A 22,275-nucleotide genomic window follows, 5' to 3' on the forward strand; every position below is an offset into this window, starting at 1 on the left:
GGGTAAGCTGCCCCATCAGAAGGGTATCGGTACAGCAGAGTGCCTCTCCACATGCACAGACTTGTTAGGTGTAAGCTGCCCCATCAGAAGTGTATCGGTACAGCAGACTGCCTCTCTACATGCACAGACTTGTTAGGGGTGAGCCGCCCCATCAGAAGGGTATCGGTACAGCAGAGTGCCTCTCCACATGCACAGACTTGTTAGGTGTAAGCTGCCCCATCAGAAGTGTATCGGTACAGCAGACTGCCTCTCTACATGCACAGACTTGTTAGGGGTGAGCCGCCCCATCAGAAGGGTATCGGTACAGCAGAGTGCCTCTCCACATGCACAGACTTGTTAGGTGTAAGCTGCCCCATCAGAAGTGTATCGGTACAGCAGACTGCCTCTCCACATGCACAGACTTGTTAGGGGTGAACCGCCCCATCAGAAGGGTATCGGTACAGCAGACTGCCTCTCCGGGCGCACAGACTTGTTAGGTGTAAGCCGCCCCATCAGAAGGGTATCGGTACAGCAGACTGCCTCTCCACATGCACAGACTTGTTAGGCGTAAGCTGCCCCATCAGAAGGGAATCGGTACAGCAGACTGCCTCTCCGCGCACAGACTTGTTAGGTGTAAGCTGCCCCATCAGAAGGGTATCAGTACAGCAGACTGCCTCTCCACATGCACAGACTTGTTAGGGGTGAGCCGCCCCATCAGAAGGGTATCGGTACAGCAGACTGCCTCTCCACATGCACAGACTTGTTAGGGGTGAGCCGCCCCATCAGAAGGGTATCGGTACAGCAGAGTGCCTCTCCACATACACTTCTGATGGGGCAGCTTACACCTAACAAGTCTGTGCATCGGTACAGCAGACTGCCTCTCCACATGCACAGACTTGTTAGGGGTAAGCTGCCCCATCAGAAGGGTATCGCTACAGCAGACTGCCTCTCCACATGCACAGACTTGTTAGGGGTAAGCTGCCCCATCAGAAGGGTATCGGTACAGCAGACTGCCTCTCTGCGCGCACAGACTTGTTAGGTGTAAGCTGCCCCATCAGAAGGGTATCAGTACAGCAGACTGCCTCTCCACATGCACAGACTTGTTAGGGGTGAGCCGCCCCATCAGAAGGGTATCGGTACAGCAGAGTGCCTCTCCACATACACTTCTGATGGGGCAGCTTACACCTAACAAGTCTGTGCATCGGTACAGCAGACTGCCTCTCCACATGCACAGACTTGTTAGGTGTAAGCTGCCCCATCAGAAGGGTATCGGTACAGCAGACTGCCTCTCTGCATGCACAGACTTGTTAGGGGTAAGCTGTTCCATCAGAAGGGTATCGGTACAGCAGACTGCCTCTCCGGGCGCACAGACTTGTTAGGGGTAAGCCGCCTCATCAGAAGGGTATCGGTACAGCAGACTGCCTCTCCGCATGCACAGACTTGTTATAGATAAGCCGCCCCATCAGAAGGGTATCGGTACAGCAGACTGCCTCTCTGGGCGCACAGACTTGTTAGGTGTAAGCCGCCCCATCAGAAGGGTATCGGTACAGCAGACTGCCTCTCTGCATGCACAGACTTGTTAGGGGTGAGCCGTCCCATCAGAAGTGTATCGGTACAGCAGACTGCCTCTCCACATGCACAGACTTGTTAGGTGTAAGCCGCCCCATCAGAAGGGTATCGGTACAGCAGACTGCCTCTCTGCATGCACAGACTTGTTAGGGGTGAGCCGCCCCATCAGAAGGGTATCGGTACAGCAGACTGCCTCTCCACATGCACAGACTTGTTAGGGGTGAGCCGCCCCATCAGAAGGGTATCGGTACAGCAGACTGCCTCTCCACATGCACAGACTTGTTAGGGGTGAGCCGCCCTATCAGAAGGGTATCGGTACAGCAGACTGCCTCTCTGCATGCACAGACTTGTTAGGTGTAAGCCGTCCCATCAGAAGGGTATCGGTACAGCAGACTGCCTCTCTGGGCGCACAGACTTGTTAGGGGTGAGCCGCCCCATCAGAAGGGTATCGGTACAGCAGACTGCCTCTCTGCGCGCACAGACTTGTTAGGTGTAAGCCGTCCCATCAGAAGTGTATCGGTACAGCAGACTGCCTCTCCACATGCACAGACTTGTTAGGGGTAAGCTGCCCCATCAGAAGGGTATCGGTACAGCAGACTGCCTCTCCACATGCACAGACTTGTTAGGGGTGAGCCGCCCCATCAGAAGGGTATCGGTACAGCAGAGTGCCTCTCCACATGCACAGACTTGTTAGGGGTGAGCCGCCCCATCAGAAGGGTATCGGTACAGCAGACTGCCTCTCCACATGCACAGACTTGTTAGGTGTAAGCTGCCCCATCAGAAGGGTATCTGTACAGCAGACTGCCTCTCCACATGCACAGACTTGTTAGGTGTAAGCTGCCCCATCAGAAGGGTATCGGTACAGCAGACTGCCTCTCTGCATGCACAGACTTGTTAGGGGTAAGCCGTCCCATCAGAAGGGTATCGGTACAGCAGACTGCCTCTCCGCATGCACAGACTTGTTATAGATAAGCCGCCTGATCAGAAGGGTATCGGTACAGCAGACTGCCTCTCTGGGCGCACAGACTTGTTAGGTGTAAGCTGCCCCATCAGAAGGGTATCTGTACAGCAGACTGCCTCTCCACATGCACAGACTTGTTACGTGTAAGCCGCCCCATCAGAAGGGTATCGGTACAGCAGACTGCCTCTCTGCATGCACAGACTTGTTAGGGGTGAGCCGTCCCATCAGAAGTGTATCGGTACAGCAGACTGCCTCTCCACATGCACAGACTTGTTAGGGGTAAGCCGCCCCATCAGAAGGGTATCGGTACAGCAGACTGCCTCTCTGCGCGCACAGACTTGTTAGGTGTAAGCTGCCCCATCAGAAGGGTATCGGTACAGCAGACTGCCTCTCCACATGCACAGACTTGTTAGGGGTGAGCCGCCCCATCAGAAGGGTATCGGTACAGCAGAGTGCCTCTCCACATGCACAGACTTGTTAGGGGTGAGCCGCCCCATCAGAAGGGTATCGGTACAGCAGACTGCCTCTCTGCATGCACAGACTTGTTAGGGGTGAGCCGCCCCATCAGAAGGGTATCGGTACAGCAGACTGCCTCTCTGGGCGCACAGACTTGTTAGGTGTAAGCTGCCCCATCAGAAGGGTATCTGTACAGCAGACTGCCTCTCCACATGCACAGACTTGTTACGTGTAAGCCGCCCCATCAGAAGGGTATCGGTACAGCAGACTGCCTCTCTGCATGCACAGACTTGTTAGGGGTGAGCCGCCCCATCAGAAGGGTATCGGTACAGCAGACTGCCTCTCTGCGCGCACAGACTTGTTAGGTGTAAGCCGTCCCATCAGAAGTGTATCGGTACAGCAGACTGCCTCTCCACATGCACAGACTTGTTAGGGGTAAGCTGCCCCATCAGAAGGGTATCGGTACAGCAGACTGCCTCTCCACATGCACAGACTTGTTAGGGGTGAGCCGCCCCATCAGAAGGGTATCGGTACAGCAGAGTGCCTCTCCACATGCACAGACTTGTTAGGGGTGAGCCGCCCCATCAGAAGGGTATCGGTACAGCAGACTGCCTCTCCACATGCACAGACTTGTTAGGTGTAAGCTGCCCCATCAGAAGGGTATCTGTACAGCAGACTGCCTCTCCACATGCACAGACTTGTTAGGTGTAAGCTGCCCCATCAGAAGGGTATCGGTACAGCAGACTGCCTCTCTGCATGCACAGACTTGTTAGGGGTAAGCCGTCCCATCAGAAGGGTATCGGTACAGCAGACTGCCTCTCCGCATGCACAGACTTGTTATAGATAAGCCGCCTGATCAGAAGGGTATCGGTACAGCAGACTGCCTCTCTGGGCGCACAGACTTGTTAGGTGTAAGCTGCCCCATCAGAAGGGTATCTGTACAGCAGACTGCCTCTCCACATGCACAGACTTGTTACGTGTAAGCCGCCCCATCAGAAGGGTATCGGTACAGCAGACTGCCTCTCTGCATGCACAGACTTGTTAGGGGTGAGCCGTCCCATCAGAAGTGTATCGGTACAGCAGACTGCCTCTCCACATGCACAGACTTGTTAGGGGTAAGCCGCCCCATCAGAAGGGTATCGGTACAGCAGACTGCCTCTCTGCGCGCACAGACTTGTTAGGTGTAAGCTGCCCCATCAGAAGGGTATCGGTACAGCAGACTGCCTCTCCACATGCACAGACTTGTTAGGGGTGAGCCGCCCCATCAGAAGGGTATCGGTACAGCAGAGTGCCTCTCCACATGCACAGACTTGTTAGGGGTGAGCCGCCCCATCAGAAGGGTATCGGTACAGCAGACTGCCTCTCTGCATGCACAGACTTGTTAGGGGTGAGCCGCCCCATCAGAAGGGTATCGGTACAGCAGACTGCCACTCCACATGCACAGACTTGTTAGGGGTGAGCCGCCCCATCAGAAGGGTATCGGTACAGCAGACTGCCTCTCCACATGCACAGACTTGTTAGGTGTAAGCCGCCCCATCAGAAGGGTATCGGTACAGCAGACTGCCTCTCTGCATGCACAGACTTGTTAGGGGTGAGCCGCCCCATCAGAAGGGTATCGGTACAGCAGACTGCCTCTCCACATGCACAGACTTGTTAGGGGTGAGCCGCCCCATCAGAAGGGTATCGGTACAGCTGACTGCCTCTCCACATGCACAGACTTGTTAGGGGTGAGCCGCCCCATCAGAAGGGTATCGGTACAGCAGAGTGCCTCTCCACATGCACAGACTTGTTAGGTGTAAGCTGCCCCATCAGAAGGGTATCTGTATAGCAGACTGCCTCTCCACATGCACAGACTTGTTAGGTGTGAGCTGCCCCATCAGAAGGGTATCGGTACAGCAGACTGCCTCTCTGCATGCACAGACTTGTTAGGGGTAAGCCGTCCCATCAGAAGGGTATCGGTACAGCAGACTGCCTCTCCGCATGCACAGACTTGTTATAGATAAGCCGCCCCATCAGAAGGGTATCGGTACAGCAGACTGCCTCTCTGGGCGCACAGACTTGTTAGGTGTAAGCTGCCCCATCAGAAGGGTATCTGTACAGCAGACTGCCTCTCCACATGCACAGACTTGTTACGTGTAAGCCGCCCCATCAGAAGGGTATCGGTACAGCAGACTGCCTCTCTGCATGCACAGACTTGTTAGGGGTGAGCCGTCCCATCAGAAGTGTATCGGTACAGCAGACTGCCTCTCCACATGCACAGACTTGTTAGGTGTAAGCCGCCCCATCAGAAGGGTATCGGTACAGCAGACTGCCTCTCTGGGCGCACAGAGTTGTTAGGTGTAAGCCGCCCCATCAGAAGGGTATCGGTACAGCAGACTGCCTCTCTGCATGCACAGACTTGTTAGGGGTGAGCCGTCCCATCAGAAGTGTATCGGTACAGCAGACTGCCTCTCCACATGCACAGACTTGTTAGGTGTAAGCCGCCCCATCAGAAGGGTATCGGTACAGCAGACTGCCTCTCCGCATGCTCAGACTTGTTAGGGGTGAGCCGCCCCATCAGAAGGGTATCGGTACAGCAGACTGCCTCTCTGCATGCACAGACTTGTTAGGGGTGAGCCGCCCCATCAGAAGGGTATCGGTACAGCAGACTGCCTCTCCACATGCACAGACTTGTTAGGGGTGAGCCGCCCCATCAGAAGGGTATCGGTACAGCAGACTGCCTCTCCACATGCACAGACTTGTTAGGTGTAAGCCGCCCCATCAGAAGGGTATCGGTACAGCAGACTGCCTCTCTGCATGCACAGACTTGTTAGGGGTGAGCCACCCCATCAGAAGGGTATCAGTACAGCAGACTGCCTCTCCACATGCACAGACTTGTTAGGAGTAAGCCGTCCCATCAGAAGGGTATCGGTACAGCAGACTGCCTCTCTGCATGCACAGACTTGTTAGGGGTAAGCCGCCCCACCAGAAGGGTATCGGTACAGCAGACTGCCTCTCCAGGTGCACAGACTTGTTATAGATAAGCCGCTCTATCAGAAGGGTATCGGTACAGCAGACCCCCTCGCTGCGCGCACAGACTTGTTATAGATAAGCCGCCCCATCAGAAGGGTATCGGTACAGCAGACTGCCTCTCCGGGCGCACAGACTTGTTAGGTGTAAGCCGCCCCATCAGAAGGGTATCGGTACAGCAGACCCCATCGCTGCGCGCACAGACTTGTTAGGGGTAAGCCGTCCCATCAGAAGTGTATCGGTACAGCAGACTGCCTCTACGGGCGCACAGACTTGTTAGGTGTAAGCCGTCCCATCAGAAGTGTATCGGTACAGCAGACTGCCTCTACGGGCGCACAGACTTGTTATAGATAAGCCGCCCCATCAGAAGGGTATCGGTACAGCAGACCCCCTCGCTGCGCGCACAGACTTGTTAGGGGTAAGCCGTCCCATCAGAAGTGTATCGGTACAGCAGACTGCCTCTACGGGCGCACAGACTTGTTATAGATAAGCCGCCCCATCAGAAGGGTATCGGTACAGCAGACCTCCTCGCTGCGCGCACAGACTTGTTATAGATAAGCCGCCCCATCAGAAGGGTATCGGTACAGCAGACTGCCTCTACGGGCGCACAGACTTGTTATAGATAAGTCGTCCCATCAGAAGGGTATCGGTACAGCAGACCCCCTCGCTGCGCGCACAGACTTGCTATAGATAAGCCGCCCCATCAGAAGGGTATCGGTACAGCAGACCCCCTCGCTGCGCGCACAGACTTGTTAGGGGTAAGCCGTCCCATCAGAAGTGTATCGGTACAGCAGACTGCCTCTACGGGCGCACAGACTTGTTATAGATAAGCCGCCCCATCAGAAGGGTATCGGTACAGCAGACCTCCTCGCTGCGCGCACAGACTTGTTATAGATAAGCCGCCCCATCAGAAGGGTATCGGTACAGCAGACTGCCTCTACGGGCGCACAGACTTGTTATAGATAAGTCGTCCCATCAGAAGGGTATCGGTACAGCAGACCCCCTCGCTGCGCGCACAGACTTGCTATAGATAAGCCGCCCCATCAGAAGGGTATCGGTACAGCAGACCCCCTCGCTGCGCGCACAGACTTGTTATAGATAAGCCGCCCCATCAGAAGGGTATCGGTACAGCAGACTGCCTCTCCACATGCACAGACTTGTTAGGTGTAAGCCGCCCCATCAGAAGGGTATCGGTACAGCAGACCCCCTCGCTGCGCGCACAGACTTGTTATAGATAAGCCGTCCCATCAGAAGGGTATCGGTACAGCAGACCCCCTCGCTGCGCGCACAGACTTGTTAGGGGTGAGCCGTCCCATCAGAAGTGTATCGGTACAGCAGACTGCCTCTACGGGCGCACAGACTTGTTAGGGGTGAGCCGCCCCATCAGAAGGGTATCGGTACCGCAGACTGCCTCTCTGCGCGCACAGACTTGTTAGGGGTGAGCCGTCCCATCAGAAGGGTATCGGTACAGCAGACTGCCTCTCTGCATGCACAGACTTGTTAGGTGTGAGCCGTCCCATCAGAAGTGTATCGGTACAGCAGACTGCCTCTACGGGCGCACAGACTTGTTAGGTGTGAGCCGCCCCATCAGAAGGGTATCGGTACAGCAGATCCCCTCGCTGCATGCACAGACTTGTTAGGGGTGAGCCGTCCCATCAGAAGGGTATCGGTACAGCAGACTGACTCTCCGGGCGCCCAGACTTGTTAGGGGTGAGCTGCCCCATCAGAAGGGTATCGGTACAGCAGACTGCCTCTCCGGGCGCCCAGACTTGTTAGGGGTGAGCCGCCCCATCAGAAGGGTATCAGTACAGCAGACCCCCTCGCTGCGCGCACAGACTTGTTAGGGGTGAGCTGCCCCATCAGAAGGGTATCGGTACAGCAGACTGCCTCTCCGGGCGCCCAGACTTGTTAGGGGTGAGCCGCCCCATCAGAAGGGTATCGGTACAGCAGACCCCCTCGCTGCGCGCACAGACTTGTTTGGGTAGCAGGGAGATAGAACAGGATATAACTCAGAACAGAACTCGGGGGGGGGGGGGGGGGGGCGCTGATACAAGAGGGACCGGGGTTTATTTGTTGGCGGCCGGGTGGAGTGACCGGATCTGTGACTGGAGCCGGAGAGATCCATCAGCTGTCCCGGCGGCGCGGCTTCCAGCATGTTACTTGTTATTAGTGCTGTCAGTCCTGGCCGCTGCAGGAATAATGGCTCTCGGGCCACTTCTGTCTTCTCTTTAGGTCTTCAGGGTCTTTATAGCATCTTCCTCCGTTAAGCCAGAACCTCCTTTTTGTTGCCCGTCAACTGATTGTTGCGATTAGCCGGTTGATAATGTGGGGGGGGGGGGGGGGGGGCACCGTGGAGGTGGTCCATGTGGCTGCTTACTGGCCCTGGAGACAACCCTGCCTGCTTGGTGCCATGCCCTTATCTCTTCAGAGGGACCTTGGAAGGACTATATGGTGATGGGAAGAAACATCCGAGCCGTCGGTCCTGGCGCTCTAACGGACGGCACCGCTCTCACTGTATGTCCGTGCCGCCTGGACCTTTCTGGCTCACTGGACAATTCACACTGTTTTGGTCATGGGATCAATCGTTTGATGTCCGTCATCTTCCAGTCCCTCAACCTTCAGCTCCAGCAGCCCTGACAAACGCCGGATCCGGCCGCTCTGAGGATATACTCGCTTCCCAAAAAATAAGACAGGGTCTTATATTAATTTTTGCTCCAATACATTTCCCTTTTTCCCAGTATCGCTGCCTGGACACTTTTTAAGCTTACTTTTTATTAACTGTAACTAGGGCTTAATGTTGGGGTAGGGCTTATACTTCATGCATGCTCAAAAATCCTGAAAAGGGCTTATTTTCAGGAAACAGGGTAGTTTAAAGAAACGGCACACAACAGCTAACCTATTTAGATGCAGTTAAAGCTTTAACCCCTTAACCCCTTCCCGCAATAGGGCGTAAACTTACGTCCTGGGGAAAGGGCGAGATCAGAAGAGATCTGTCTATCACTGATAGCATCGGAGCAGCGACCCCCGCTGTTAACCCCTTCCGTGCCGCAATCTATGTAGATCGCGGCATGGGAAGGGTTCACAGAACGAGCGTGCTCCTTCTGTGACGTCATTGGGCTGTCGCGATGTAATCGCAGAGAGCCCGGCTAGTTGCCATGGTAACAGGATGTCACCTACATGCGTCCTGTATTACCACTGCCTGTGATCACTGTAACAAGCGATAAGGCATTGAGGGAGAGAAGTCCTGCAATGCCTTATCATAGCGATCATCGGTGCAATGATGTGAGTCCCCCAGAGGGACACAAATGGTGTAAAAGAAAGATAAAAATAATGTACAAAAAAGAAAAATGTAAAAAAAAAACTTTTTGTGCTTTTTCTCATATTAGCATAAAAAACTTAAGATCCCACATATTTGGTATCATGGAGTCCGTAACGGCGCGTACAATAAGCTGCACACTCTTTATCCTGCAGGGCAAAAAGCGTAAAAAGAAACGCTAAAAAACTCAGGCAAAAAGCTAATTTTTAGCCTTTTGCCTCCCAAAAAAATGCAACAAAAGTGATCAAAAAAGCCATATGTACCCCAAAATGGTACCAATAAAAGCTACAGCTCGTTTGGCAAAAAACAAGCCCTCATACGGCCGCGTCGACGGGAAAAGAAAAAGGTATGGCTTGTGAAAAATGGAGATGAGAATCCCCCCCAAATGTCCTTAAGGGGTTAATGATGGCCCATTTTAGGCCCTCATGATCAACCAGCTTTTGAGGGTTTTTTTCTCCACCCTCCCTAAAATAATGAATATAAGTTAACCCTTTCCAATCCAATGTCAGCCCTCGTCCCACCATTCCCTGTCTGGCTCCAGTGTCGGACGAGGGCCAATAGCTTCTGACGGTCTGCAGGACAGAGCTCCAGTGTCAGGGCTGCTCTGCAGGTGTCCGTATACTGCTGTATACATACGGAGGATTGGAAGGGGTTAACTTGTATTCATTATTCCCCCATTGTTGTTCAGCCTGCAGGTCGCGGACCTCCTCCTCTCGGTGGCGCCATTTCTTATGTTCTGCTATTCTGGTAAGGACCTGTTTTGGGGCGCCCCCATCAGGGCGGCTCTTAGGTTCCCCCTGAGGCTCGTTTTCTGCTCCAGTCTTCATTATCATCATTTTTGGGACGATTTAACTCTTTAATCATGTTTTATTCAGTTTTACTCATTTTCTCAAGAAGCAAGGTTGGCAAAAGCTGCAGTTGTGGCGCAGTGTGCCCCCCGGGCGCCCGCAGTCCTACAAGTCATCCCACCGTTTACCTTCACATCAAATTTATACAGATTTTTTTTCTACAACTTTTTCACAATAAAAAAAAAATGTATTTTCGTCATTTCGCCAAATTCAGAGATTCCCAACAAAAAGGCCGCAGTGACTTGTGGGCAGTTGGCAGCCCAGCTCTGTGCGCCCTCCGCGGTTGGCAGTGGGGTCATTCCATGCCTGGATGAAGTTCTGCAGTTTCAGCTTGCTGCATAGTTGGGTTGAGGCAGGAGATCCTTTTGCATAAATGTCGCTCTTCCCTCGCAGGTCGTTTCCGAACAATACCCCAGCTTGTGCTGCCGCTGCTCTGGGTCTGAGTGAGGGACGTCCCCGAAACTCGGCCAACGTGTCCGGGCCGCGCGCCCTCAGCACTGAGCGGTGGCCAATGAGGCCCAAAGTGGCTGCTGAATGTTGTCACAACTAGATTGTCCACACGTTTAGGAGCCTAGAACTCAATATATAGCTTAAAATAAGCTGGGACTTGGCCAGTGAGCGTTACAAGTGGCTACCAGAGCAGTACAAGTGGCTACGAGAGCGGTACAAGTGGCTACGAGAGCGGTACAAGTGGCTACGAGAGCGGTACAAGTGGCTACGAGAGCGGTACAAGTGGCTTCCAGAGCGGTACAAGTGGCTATTAGAGCGGTACAAGTGGCTATCAGAGCGGTACAAGTGGCTACCAGAGCGGTACAAGTGGCTACGAGAGCGGTACAAGTGGCTACGAGAGCGGTACAAGTGGCTACCAGAGTGGTACAAGTGGCTATTAGAGCGGTACAAGTGGCTACCAGAACGGTACAAGTGGCTATCAGAGCCGTACAAGTGGCTATTAGAGCGGTACAAGTGGCTACCAGAGCGGTACAAGTGGCTATCAGAGCGGTACAAGTGGCTACCAGAGCGGTACAAGTGGCTACCAGAACGGTACAAGTGGCTATCAGAGCCGTACAAGTGGCTATCAGAGCCGTACAAGTGGCTACGAGAGCGGTACAAGTGGCTACGAGAGCGGTACAAGTGGCTACGAGAGCGGTACAAGTGGCTACCAGAGCGGTACAAGTGGCTACCAGAGCGGTACAAGTGGCTACGAGAGCGGTACAAGTGGCTACGAGAGCGGTACAAGTGGCTACGAGAGCGGTACAAGTGGCTACCAGAGCGGTACAAGTGGCTACGAGAGCGGTACAAGTGGCTACGAGAGCGGTACAAGTGGCTACGAGAGCGGTACAAGTGGCTACCAGAGCGGTACAAGTGGCTACCAGAACGGTACAAGTGGCTATCAGAGCGGTACAAGTGGCTATCAGAGCGGTACAAGTGGCCATCAGAGCAGTACACGTGGCTACTGGCTATCAGAGCAGTACAAGTGGCTATCGGAATGGTACAAATGGCTACTGGCTATCAGAGCGGTATAAGTGGCCAACAAAATGGTACAAATGGCTACCAGAATGGTACAAGTGGCTACCAGAGTGGTACATATGGCTACTGGCTATCATAGCGGTGCAAGTGGCTATCAGAGCGTTACGAGTGGCTACCGGAGCAATACGAGCGGCTACCAGAGCGTTACGAGTGGCTACCAGAGCGGTACAAGTGGCTACCAGAGCGGTACAAGTGGCTATCAGAGCCGTACAAGTGGCTACGAGAGCGGTACAAGAGGCTACCAGAGCGGTACAAGAGGCTACCAGAGCGGTACAAGAGGCTATCAGAGCGGTACAACTGGCTATCATAGCGGTGCAAGTGGCTATCAGAGCGTTACGAGTGGCTACCGGAGCAATACGAGCGGCTACCAGAGCGTTACGAGTGGCTACCAGAGCGGTACAAGTGGCTACCAGAGCGGTACAAGTGGCTATCAGAGCCGTACAAGTGGCTACGAGAGCGGTACAAGTGGCTACGAGAGCGGTACAAGAGGCTACCAGAGCGGTACAAGAGGCTACCAGAGCGGTACAAGAGGCTATCAGAGCGGTACAAGTGGCTATCAGAACGGTACAAGTGGCTACCAGAGCGGTACAAGTGGCTACCAGAGCGGTACAAGTGGCTACCAGAACGGTACAAGTGGCTACGAGAGCGGTACAAGTGGCTACGAGAGCGGTACAAGTGGCTACGAGAGTGGTACAAGTGGCTATCAGAGCGGTACAAGTGGCTATCAGTGCGGTACAAGTGGCTATCAGAGCGGTACAAGTGGCCATCAGAGCAGTACACGTGGCTACTGGCTATCAGAGCAGTACAAGTGGCTATCGGAATGGTAAAAGTGGCTACTAGAGTGGTACAAGTGGCTATCAGAACGGTACAAATGGCTACTGGCTATCAGAGCGGTATAAGTGGCTAACAAAATGGTACAAATGGCTACCAGAATGGTACAAGTGGCTACCAGAGTGGTACATGTGGCTACTGGCTATCTTAGCGGTGCAAGTGGCTATCAGAGCGTTACGAGTGGCTACCGGAGCAATACGAGCGGCTACCAGAGCGTTACGAGTGGCTACCGGAGCAGTACAAGTGGCTACCGGAGCTCTGTTACACTGGCTGCCCTATTACTTGCACACTTACCGTTTATCCTGCACTGAAATTGGAAAGAAAATATGTTTACAAATTTTACAACTTTTTAAACACCAATACCTCAAAAAGGACCCTCCCAATTGTATTTGGCTTTGTGCCCCCAGAAGCAGCAGGTTGTGTCTGTCCTGTAGTTTCATGTTGTGTCTTTCACTTAAGGGGAACAAATTCAGTTAAAATAGTGTGATGAGGTTCACAGGAGGCGTGTGGCTGCATCGATGGTCCACGGAGGCCGATCTGTAGGATCAGTGTCCCATCGCCAAGGGGCAGCGCCCGGTAGCCAGGCCGGCCACAGGATGGGTTTCTTTGCCACAGATCGAGCCTTTGCTGAGGACTGATGACCACAACGGGATTTGATGGAATTGTTCCCTAGTTCGCGGTCCGCATAGAGGCGGCGGTATCTCGAGAGGTCCGCCCCGTCCGCAGGTTCGCCTGCTCTTCGCATTGCTAGCGGTTCTCAGCCATGATGGTTTGTTGGATTCAGAGACTTCTTAGGAAGTTTATCCCTTGTGTTTCTTATTTAAGTTGGGAAGGAGCACAAAAACATTTACTAAACTAAAGCCCAAGAAGCGAGCTTCCTCCCGGCGTCCGGCAGGCGCGCTTCCTCTCGGCGTCCGGCATGCGCGCTTCCTCTTGGCGTCCGGCATGCGCGCTTCCTCTCGGCGTCCGGCATGCGCGCTTCCTCTCGGCGTCCGGCATGCGCGCTTCCTCTTGGCGTCTGGCATGCGCGCTTCCTCTCTGCGTCCGGCATGCACGCTTCCTCTCTGCGTCCGGCATGCGCGCTTCCTCTCTGCATCCGGCATGCGCGCTTCCTCTCTGCGTCCGGCATGCGCGCTTCCTCTCTGCGTCTGGCATGCGCGCTTCCTCCCGGCATCCGGCATGCGCGCTTCCTCTCTGCGTCCGGCATGCGCGCTTCCTCCTGGCGTCCGGCATGCGCGCTTCCTCCTGGCGTCTGGCATGTGCGCTCCTCCGGTCTACGGGTGAGTCCCTGCTGACCTCTTGCTTTCTGTCACTCAGGCAGAATATTATCCGGCGTTGCACTTTAGCTGAGGACGACCGTAAGGCAGGATGTTCGCTTCCTCAGCAGTTGGTGTTCTTGGGTTTCGGAGCGCCTTCCTGCATTCTGCGAAGCGCAGGGATTTTAATAATGCAGCGTCCTGTAAGAGGTCCCGGCGTGTCACCATACACCTTCCCGTCCGGCTCCCCTCCATATATTATTTACCTCCCCTCTCTAATGGCTCGCCGTGCGCCATCATTCCTCATGCTTTGTAACATTAGCTATTATTAGAAAAAACCGACATCCCAATGGAGGAAAAGTCAGCGAATCGCCGCGGCCGGCGCAGTGAGGGCAGAAATAGATTGAATTAAGGCTCAGCGGCTGCAAGATGGATTATTTACTTTTAATTAGGAGGCCTCTGTAGATAACGAAGCGCGGGGAGGGGGGGGGGGCTAATTTGTCATAAATTTACTTTCTTGGTGCTTTTTCCTTTTTGTGCCTGTTTTGACCCCGATATTGATTGGATAGCTCCACTTTTTAGTCATATCTATCTCAGTCAACCCAAGCTAGGAGAGAGCAAGATGTATTAGACTTATTGCATCCTCCCACGGAGACTAGCACTTCCATTACACAGGCTTGTAGGGGAGCAGCTACCTGGCATTGAGCACAACTAAAACTTACCCAAGATAAGAATTCCCGTCTTTACTTCCATGTAACAGCAGCTGGACTTCACCTCTGGATGTGGCTTTCCTGGGGACCGACCGCGTCTCCCAGGATTTATAGTAGAACAGTGTAACAACCAGACATCACCAGAATAATAGATATGAAGACCCAACAGATGATGAGGGCTGCAGGGAATCATGGATATGAGATTGTAGCAGATGGTACGCAACAGAAATAACAACCAGAGAAATCCCATTGCTAATGCTGCTCCCCCCACGCCTGACGTTGTCCCTAACACCACACCACTGTCCCTAAGTAGCCTAAGTTATCCCTACTGGTGACACTTTGTGAAATACTGTCCTTGAGAACAAGAGGGCACGAAGCCATAATCAAGAAGACAAATAAGCAATGAAAAAATAAGAACTAAAACAAGCAAGTAATGAGCAGACAAAACTTAGAGGCTAGGAGACTAAAAACACAGGAACAAGACCACAGCGAAGAACAAACTAGGCTGCAACAAGGAGTATGGCATCAGATGCACATTGTTACTGCTATCACCAGCAACCACACCCAAAAAGCATGGGATACTTAAAGGGAAACTCGCCAGTGAGGAAATCCTCGCTACAGAAGGTCATGGAGACTCTTCCTACAGATGATCCACCGCAGCAAGAATGACTGTCACAGCAGCAGGTTCGAGAGCGACCGCCGCAGCAGCAGGTCCGAGAGCGGAGGACAATGCAGCAGGTCCGAGATCGACCGTCGCAGCAGCAGGTCCAAGAGCGGAGGACAATGCAGTAGGTTCGAGAGCAACCGCCGCAGCAGGTCCGAGAGCGGAGAACAATGCAGCAGGTCCGAGATCGACCGTCACAGTAGCAGGTCCGAGAGCGGAGAACAATGCAGCAGGTCCGAGATCGACCGTCGCAGCAGCAGGTCCGAGAGCGGAGAACAATGCAGCAGGTCCGAGATCGACCGTCGCAGTAGCAGGTCCGAGAGCGGAGAACAATGCAGCAGGTCCGAGATCGACCGTCGCAGCAGCAGGTCCGAGAGCAGAGAGCAATGCAGCAGGTCCGAGAGCAGAGAGCAATGCAGCAGGTCCGAGAGCGACTGTCGCAGCAGGTCCGAGAGCGGAGAACAATGCAGCAGGTCCCAGAGCGACTGTCGCAGCAGCAGGTCCAAGAGCGGAGGACAATGCAGTAGGTTGGAGAGCGGAGAACAATGCAGCAGGTCCGAGAGCGACTGTCGCAGCAGCAGGTCCAAGAGCGGAGGACAATGCAGTAGGTTGGAGAGCGGAGAACAATGCAGCAGGTCCGAGATCGACCGTTGCAGCAGCAGGTCCGAGAGCAGAGAACAATGCAGCAGGTCCGAGAGCAGAGAACAATGCAGCAGGTCCGAGAGCGGAGGACAATGCAGCAGGTCCGAGAGCGGAGGACAATGCAGCAGAACTCCTTCTGGTTGTAACACTTCTGTAATGTCCTCCGTCCTCCGCAGCATCTCCCCTGCAGGTCCCTCAAGGAGTACTATGCTGACTGGTTCGTGTATGTGGGATAGTTTTTTCAGTCCCCGTCCCCCCCACCCCCACCCCCCCTTCATTTCCTCCCTCCTGCATTTTGAATGCTCTCACACTGGACCGGGGCGAATAAGCCCCTCCATTCCTCGGCCCTTCTGTCTTTTTAGTTTAGCATTGCATTGAGGAAACCACATTACTTATTGATGAAGTCTGAGGGCCCATTTAGTTGTTACAATTATCATTATGATGATTTTAGGGTGAACTTAACCCCTTAATGACGGCCCCATTGCCTTTTTACGTCCCAGCTAAGTGGGCTTTAATCCTAAAAACATGCTTCCTATGAGGATTAGAGCCCGTGGGGCACTTGACGGCGCCATGTTGTGGGTTCCCAGAGGTAGCTGACAACCTGGACCTGTCATGAGGGTCTGCGGGAAGCAGAAGATGTCACCGGGGATCGCTGTGACCGGTGACATGGATATCGGCGATCACGGAAAACTTCTAAAAAGTTAAATAAAGTTTCATCTCCCCCCACGGATCAAATCCATGAGGGAGGATGAAATGACGTGCCTAAGGCTCCCGGATTTATCCACAGACCTTACCCCAGCTTCACGTTGTGCACACAGACATGAGATTAGGGCCACAATGGGTATCTTTCTGAACACGGGGCAAACAGGGGGATCCACTTTGGGGTGAACGTCTCCATTCCTATGTGTGCTGTACTAAAAAAACAACACAATTACCAAAAATATGAAAATCATAATTTTTTTCCTTCTGCTTTGCTTAGATTCATTCAAATACTGTGGGGTCACAATACGCAGTGCAGCCCTAGAGGAATTCGTTATGGGGTCTAGTTTTCAGAATGGGGCCATTTGTGGGGGTTCTCCATTGTTTTGGCTGCTCAAGGGCTCTACAAGTGGGCAATGGGGCCTACTGTGTTTCCCTGAAAATAGATAAAACCTATTGGGTTTTCGGGGCAGACTTGAAATATAAGGCCTCCCCGGAAAATAGGAGCTATCTCAAGTGCCCCACAAAAAAACAATACGCACATGGTCTGCGGCGTCCCAATGGTCTCTGGCGGCGCTGCAGCGGCGCGGCGTCCTCCGTCTCACAGCTGCCTTCTGCTGGCGATGGGGCTTTAAATACCCCCCTCCAGCAAAGCAAGCGCTGTGATTGGCTAATTGAGCGCCGGCAGCCAATCTCAGCATTTAGTGAATACACTAAGGGGTGCAGTTTATAAAATAGGGTCATTTGTGGGGGATCTATCATTCTGACACCCGTGAGCCGCTGCAATCTTCTTGGTGCAGGAAAACAAAACTGTTCTTCAAAATGCTGATAATTAATGTTACATTTGTGCGTCTCCTAAATGTTTAAAAAAGCAATGAAAGTTTTTCAAATGTGCTTCCAGAATAAAGTAAACAGATGGGAATACATCTCACCAACAATGTGTGCCGTATGTTCGCACGTATCTGAGATATTGCAGTTGGAAATGTGAAAAAATAACGTTATCCCAAATGTTCCCAATTTTGGCACTTTTAATAAATATTCACAGATTCTATCGGTCTATTTTTACCACATTGCGGCTCACACGCACTCACATTTTTTTAACGCTGTGATATCGCTGCGTTTTTTTCATGCGATTCTCAATGGGACTTTCTTAATGTTAACATGACATCACCAGTTGGCGCTTCTGCAGTTTTTGTGCGACGCTTTTTTTAATAGAGATGAGCGAGCACCAAAATGCTCGGGTGCTCATTACTCGAGTCGAACTTTCAGTGATGCCCGAGAGTTCGTTTCGAGTAACGAACCCCATTGAAGTCAATGGGCGACCCGAGCATTTTTGTATATCGCCGATGCTCGCTAAGGTTTTCATTTGTGAAAATCTGGAAAACCCAAGAAAGTGATGGAAACGACACAGAAACGGATAGGGCAGGCGAGGGGCTACATGTTGGGCTGCATCTCAAGTTCCCAGGTCCCACTATTAAGCCACAATAGTGACAAGAGTGAGACCCCCCCCCCCCACTGTCAGCATAAAGATCGTTCTCCTCTGCCACAGCTGTAACAGCTGTGGCAGAGAAGAACGATGTTAGCCCACTGAATTCAATGGAGCCGGCAATACAGCCGCTCCATTGAAAGCAATGGGCTGCCGGCGAGCGCGGGATGAATTGTCGGGAAGGGGTTAAATATATAAGCCCTTCCCTGCAATTCATCCAGAAATGTGTAAAAATAAAAAAATATATATATACTCACCTGGTCCCGGCAGACGGAGTTCAGCGCGGCCGGCGGCAGTCCTCCTGAACTGCTCTGAACAGCTGTGAGTAGTATTCAGCAGCCGGGGATTTAAAATCCCTGCCTGCTGAATGAGCTGCCTCTAATTGGTCACAGCCTGACCAATCAGAGGCAGATCCTACTGCTGCCTCTCATTGGCTCAGCGGGACCAATCAGATGAGAGGCAGCAGTCACTCACCCATTCATGAATTCATGAATGTGTGTGTGAGTGAGATCTGCCTCTGATTGGTCAGGCTGTGACCAATTAGAGTCAGCTCATTTAGCAGGCGGGGATTTTAAATCCCTGGCTGCTGAATACTACTCACAGCTGTTCAGAGCAGTTCAGGAGGACTGCTGCCGGCCGCGCTGAACTCAGTCTGCCGGGACCACGTGAGTATATATATATTTTTTATTTTTACACATTTCTGGATGAATTGCAGGGAAGAGCTTATATATTTAACCCCTTCCCGACAATTCATCCCGCGCTCGCCATTGCTTTCAATGGAGCCGGCTGTATTGCTGGCTCCATTGAATTCAATGGTCAGTGCTCGTTTAATCGAGACGAGTACCGCGTGGTGCTCGTCTTCAGTAACGAGCATCTCAAGCACCCTAATACTCGAACGAGCATCAAGCTCAGACCAGTGTGCTCGCTCATCTTTAGTTTTTAACATTAGAAAGTCCCATTGACAATCGCATGAAAAAAACGCGCAAGAAAAACGCAAGTGTGCCGGAGCCCTTAAAGTGACACATGGCAGATTTCCAAAATTTTGCTCCGTCACTAAGAGGCAAACAGGCTGGGTCACTGAGGGGTTAAAATCCATCGTTCAGCGGCTGAAGATAAAGCAAACGCCGTTATCGCTCTGTAGACCTGGGGGCCATTTGGAAACAGGCTGATGCAGCTAATGTTGGGCTGCTGCATTCAGTGGAAGCATCTGCTGAGCTAAGAATGAAGAGAAGAGCCAACACTAACCAGCAGATAGGCTCATGCCGGTAACCTTCCTGCTCAACTACATTGTTCTGCCATCTAGTGACCATTGTTGGAACTTCATCCACTGTGGATTACATTCAAATAAAGAGTTTAGCTCAGTGATTTTATGTTATAGAAATAATTCACCAGAAAATGAGCACAAGCACAAAAACCTTTTTAAAAAAAATTGAAAAAAATCTAAATTACATAAAAACCTTACATGGTACATCATTTCTAAAGGTAAATTCGGATTCTACACACAAAAATCCATAAGAATTGATATAGCGCACACCAGATGCAAAAATGCTGTTGAGCAGTGTTATCGCTCAAAAGCCATCGATGATTTTTAGGTGAGCGTAAAGTCCGCTGTTCAGCCGGAGTGAAGATAACACAGTCGGCTTGCTGTATGCTGTCCATGGTGCTGTATTCTCCACGGGAGCACTGATTACATTGTATTTAACAGAAAGCCTGCTGCAGAACAAAAGAGCTGAATGCATAGAACAGGCAACCTGCTGTTTTCTGCATACAGGTGCTGGAGGCTCGTTTACATGCAAATGAAGGTGATAAGCTGCTAATGGACAATAGTGTCCATTAGCAGTTTATTCAAAACAATCGTGCTGGCAGCAGTGTATCCTGCTGGCAGCCGCCATGTGAACAATGCAGCTGTGTGCACAGCTGGGTGTGTGATTAATCACATGCTGGGCTCTGCAAACAGTTCATGTTTTGAGAACAACCAATCTTTTGTTCTCAAAAGAGATTGGTTAGTGTGAACTGCACTTCAAAGCAAACCATGCAGAAATAAAGATAATTCCAAAGGGTTCACTTACTTTTTCTTTGAACTGTATTTGTTTCAATCAAAGTGAATCCTTTGAAATTACTACAATCTCTGCATTAGTTGCATCAAGGCATGCTTCACACTAACCAGTCTTTCTTGAGAATAGGAGATTTGTTAGTAACCAGGCTTTGTGTGCCTTTACTTAATGGGCAAAACACCGGTAAGATGACACTTCCAATCTCACCTCCTTAATTGAAACATCTTTTGCTAATTAGTTCTTGGAGAAGTCATTTAGGGGCTTTTACACTGGCGATAAAATCGTGTGATGATTTTCAATGGTTTTATTCTGATTCGCGAGGTTTTCATTCCTCTGATGTTGCATGAAAAATATTGCTGTATCGCCCATTGTTTGCATTGAAAGCAATGGGGGAACTCAGCGATCCTCTGCCGCGCCTGTGACATCCCTGCAGGGAATATCCCTTCATCGCCTTTCATCCCCGCAGGGGAATCCCTTCACATGAAAATGCCTTGCATCCACGGGGCTTTCACATGGCGGTAAGTGCAATATTGGGCTGTGAATCACCCCCGCCAGTGTGAAGGAGCCATAACACAGAGGTTCACTTACTTGTTCTTGCCACTGTTGATATGAGGTAGATGGGAACCACAGCCATGTGTATGCAAATGAGGATAATACTCTGGGAATATCACTTCCATGTACTGATGACTGTGATAACATAACTAAATGAGTGCGGACTTTGAGAGCAGGGTGTCTGCCTTATGGCTGCCTTCAAAGGGCCACTTAGAATTGTCTAGCCAGGGCTGGCATGGGGGTATCTGCGCAGTGTGAATGGGCGCTACGAGCGTCTGCTGTAGACTGGATGGAACACGGCTGCAGCCCTGAAAAGCTGGCGTGATCTGATGGATCTTTTTGTTTTTTTCCATTGCAGATGCAAAAAGTTTGGCGGAAATGCTGATGAGGTAAGAGGGTCTCATTAGACTTTTCTCCACCATGAAATGTATATTTGCTGTTACAGTGATGGCGCCCCCACTGGGGCGAGTGCGGCGTAGGCTTGGATACTGCAGTGGGTTCGGACACTGCAGCAGGTTCGGACCAGGGCAGTAGACCGCTACTTGCACAAAGGTCTCCAAGCCGCAAACTGTTTGGCGCGGGCCAGACTTGGGTGAGGAGGAGGATTGCCGGCCCCTTAAATAGACACAGAGTGGCAGTAACTGTGCCAAAGATGGGGTACAGGGGGGCGATGGGAGCGCAGACCGCTGATCACCAGGTCTGATGTCATCCTCTGGCGCTAGTTGGCCGCAGCAGAAACCGGGTCAGAACAGCAGACAAGTTCCCCCGTAACCAAACGCAATTTCCACAGGAGCTCGAAATGGACGAGGTAACCGAACCAAAGCCCTCGAAAATGTCAAGGAGGCAGCTCAGGGGGCATTCTGATGGTCAGTATCGTTGGCTACATGGTACCATGGGGGGGCACTAGCAATGGTGGAATGCAAGAACTTCAAGCGGGCTGCTATTAAGATAGATGTCAAAAACTAACCCCCTCGTGTGCAAGGGAGTCATTCTTGACACATGGAAACTGTCAGCAATCCTGAAGGGGTCCCAACCTCGCAGTGAAAGCCCCCTTGTAGTAGGGGGAAAGGATTCTGAAGCTCTGCCACACCATGACCCACTCCATGACTGGGGACCGGGCCTCACCGTTAGCAGGTTACCAGGAGGGGCATCCAGTAGACGACCGGCCGCTAACTATTTCCTGCCGCATGGTATTTGGACAGTGAGGGCTGTTAGGATGATCACATTGATGGGGTCTTCAATCTTGACCTTCGCATCGCCAGTTGAGAACTAAATTACCGGTTTAGATGTAAAAACTGAAGTGTTGTCTCTAGTGACCGCATACGATGGATCACGTGATCCTCCCGCGATGACGGCGGGCTCTTGTAAACCGCATGCAGTGAAAGGAGGTTTTCCGTTTTCGTAGCCTCTTCTGTGTTATGATTGGCGCTCCCTGTGACTGCAGCCAGGGGCTCATTAATAGAAAGCGTCGTAGATGTGACGCTCCTGCGGTGTAAAAGGAGACCGTCCTGCTGGTCGCCGACTAACTGTCACCTTGTTGTGTTTCAGTAAGAACACGCGGACGTCGGACACGCTGAACAAGCAGCAGACGCTGAGGATGCACATCGACATTCCGCGAGCGCAGCTCCTGATAGAAGAGCGGGACACTATGGAGACCATCGGTAGGCAGCAGGGATGAGAGGGCCGCTTGGCTGTCCACCGGACGCATATTAGCCT

The 22,275-nt window shown here is 52.1% G+C and overlaps 1 protein-coding gene across 1 annotated transcript in view; it reads left to right on the forward strand.

Moving 5' to 3' along the window:
• Positions 1-22,275, forward strand: part of DSCAM (DS cell adhesion molecule) — a 740,634-nt gene that overhangs the window by 610,905 nt on the left and 107,454 nt on the right. The window contains exons 28-29 of the mRNA XM_066598936.1: positions 20,918-20,948; positions 22,108-22,220. Of these exons, the coding sequence (XP_066455033.1) occupies positions 20,918-20,948; positions 22,108-22,220 (144 nt within the window). The remainder of the gene's footprint in view (positions 1-20,917; positions 20,949-22,107; positions 22,221-22,275) is intronic.

This window comes from Eleutherodactylus coqui, chromosome 4 (assembly GCF_035609145.1).
Source record: "Eleutherodactylus coqui strain aEleCoq1 chromosome 4, aEleCoq1.hap1, whole genome shotgun sequence".
Classification (NCBI taxonomy): domain Eukaryota; kingdom Metazoa; phylum Chordata; class Amphibia; order Anura; family Eleutherodactylidae; genus Eleutherodactylus; species Eleutherodactylus coqui.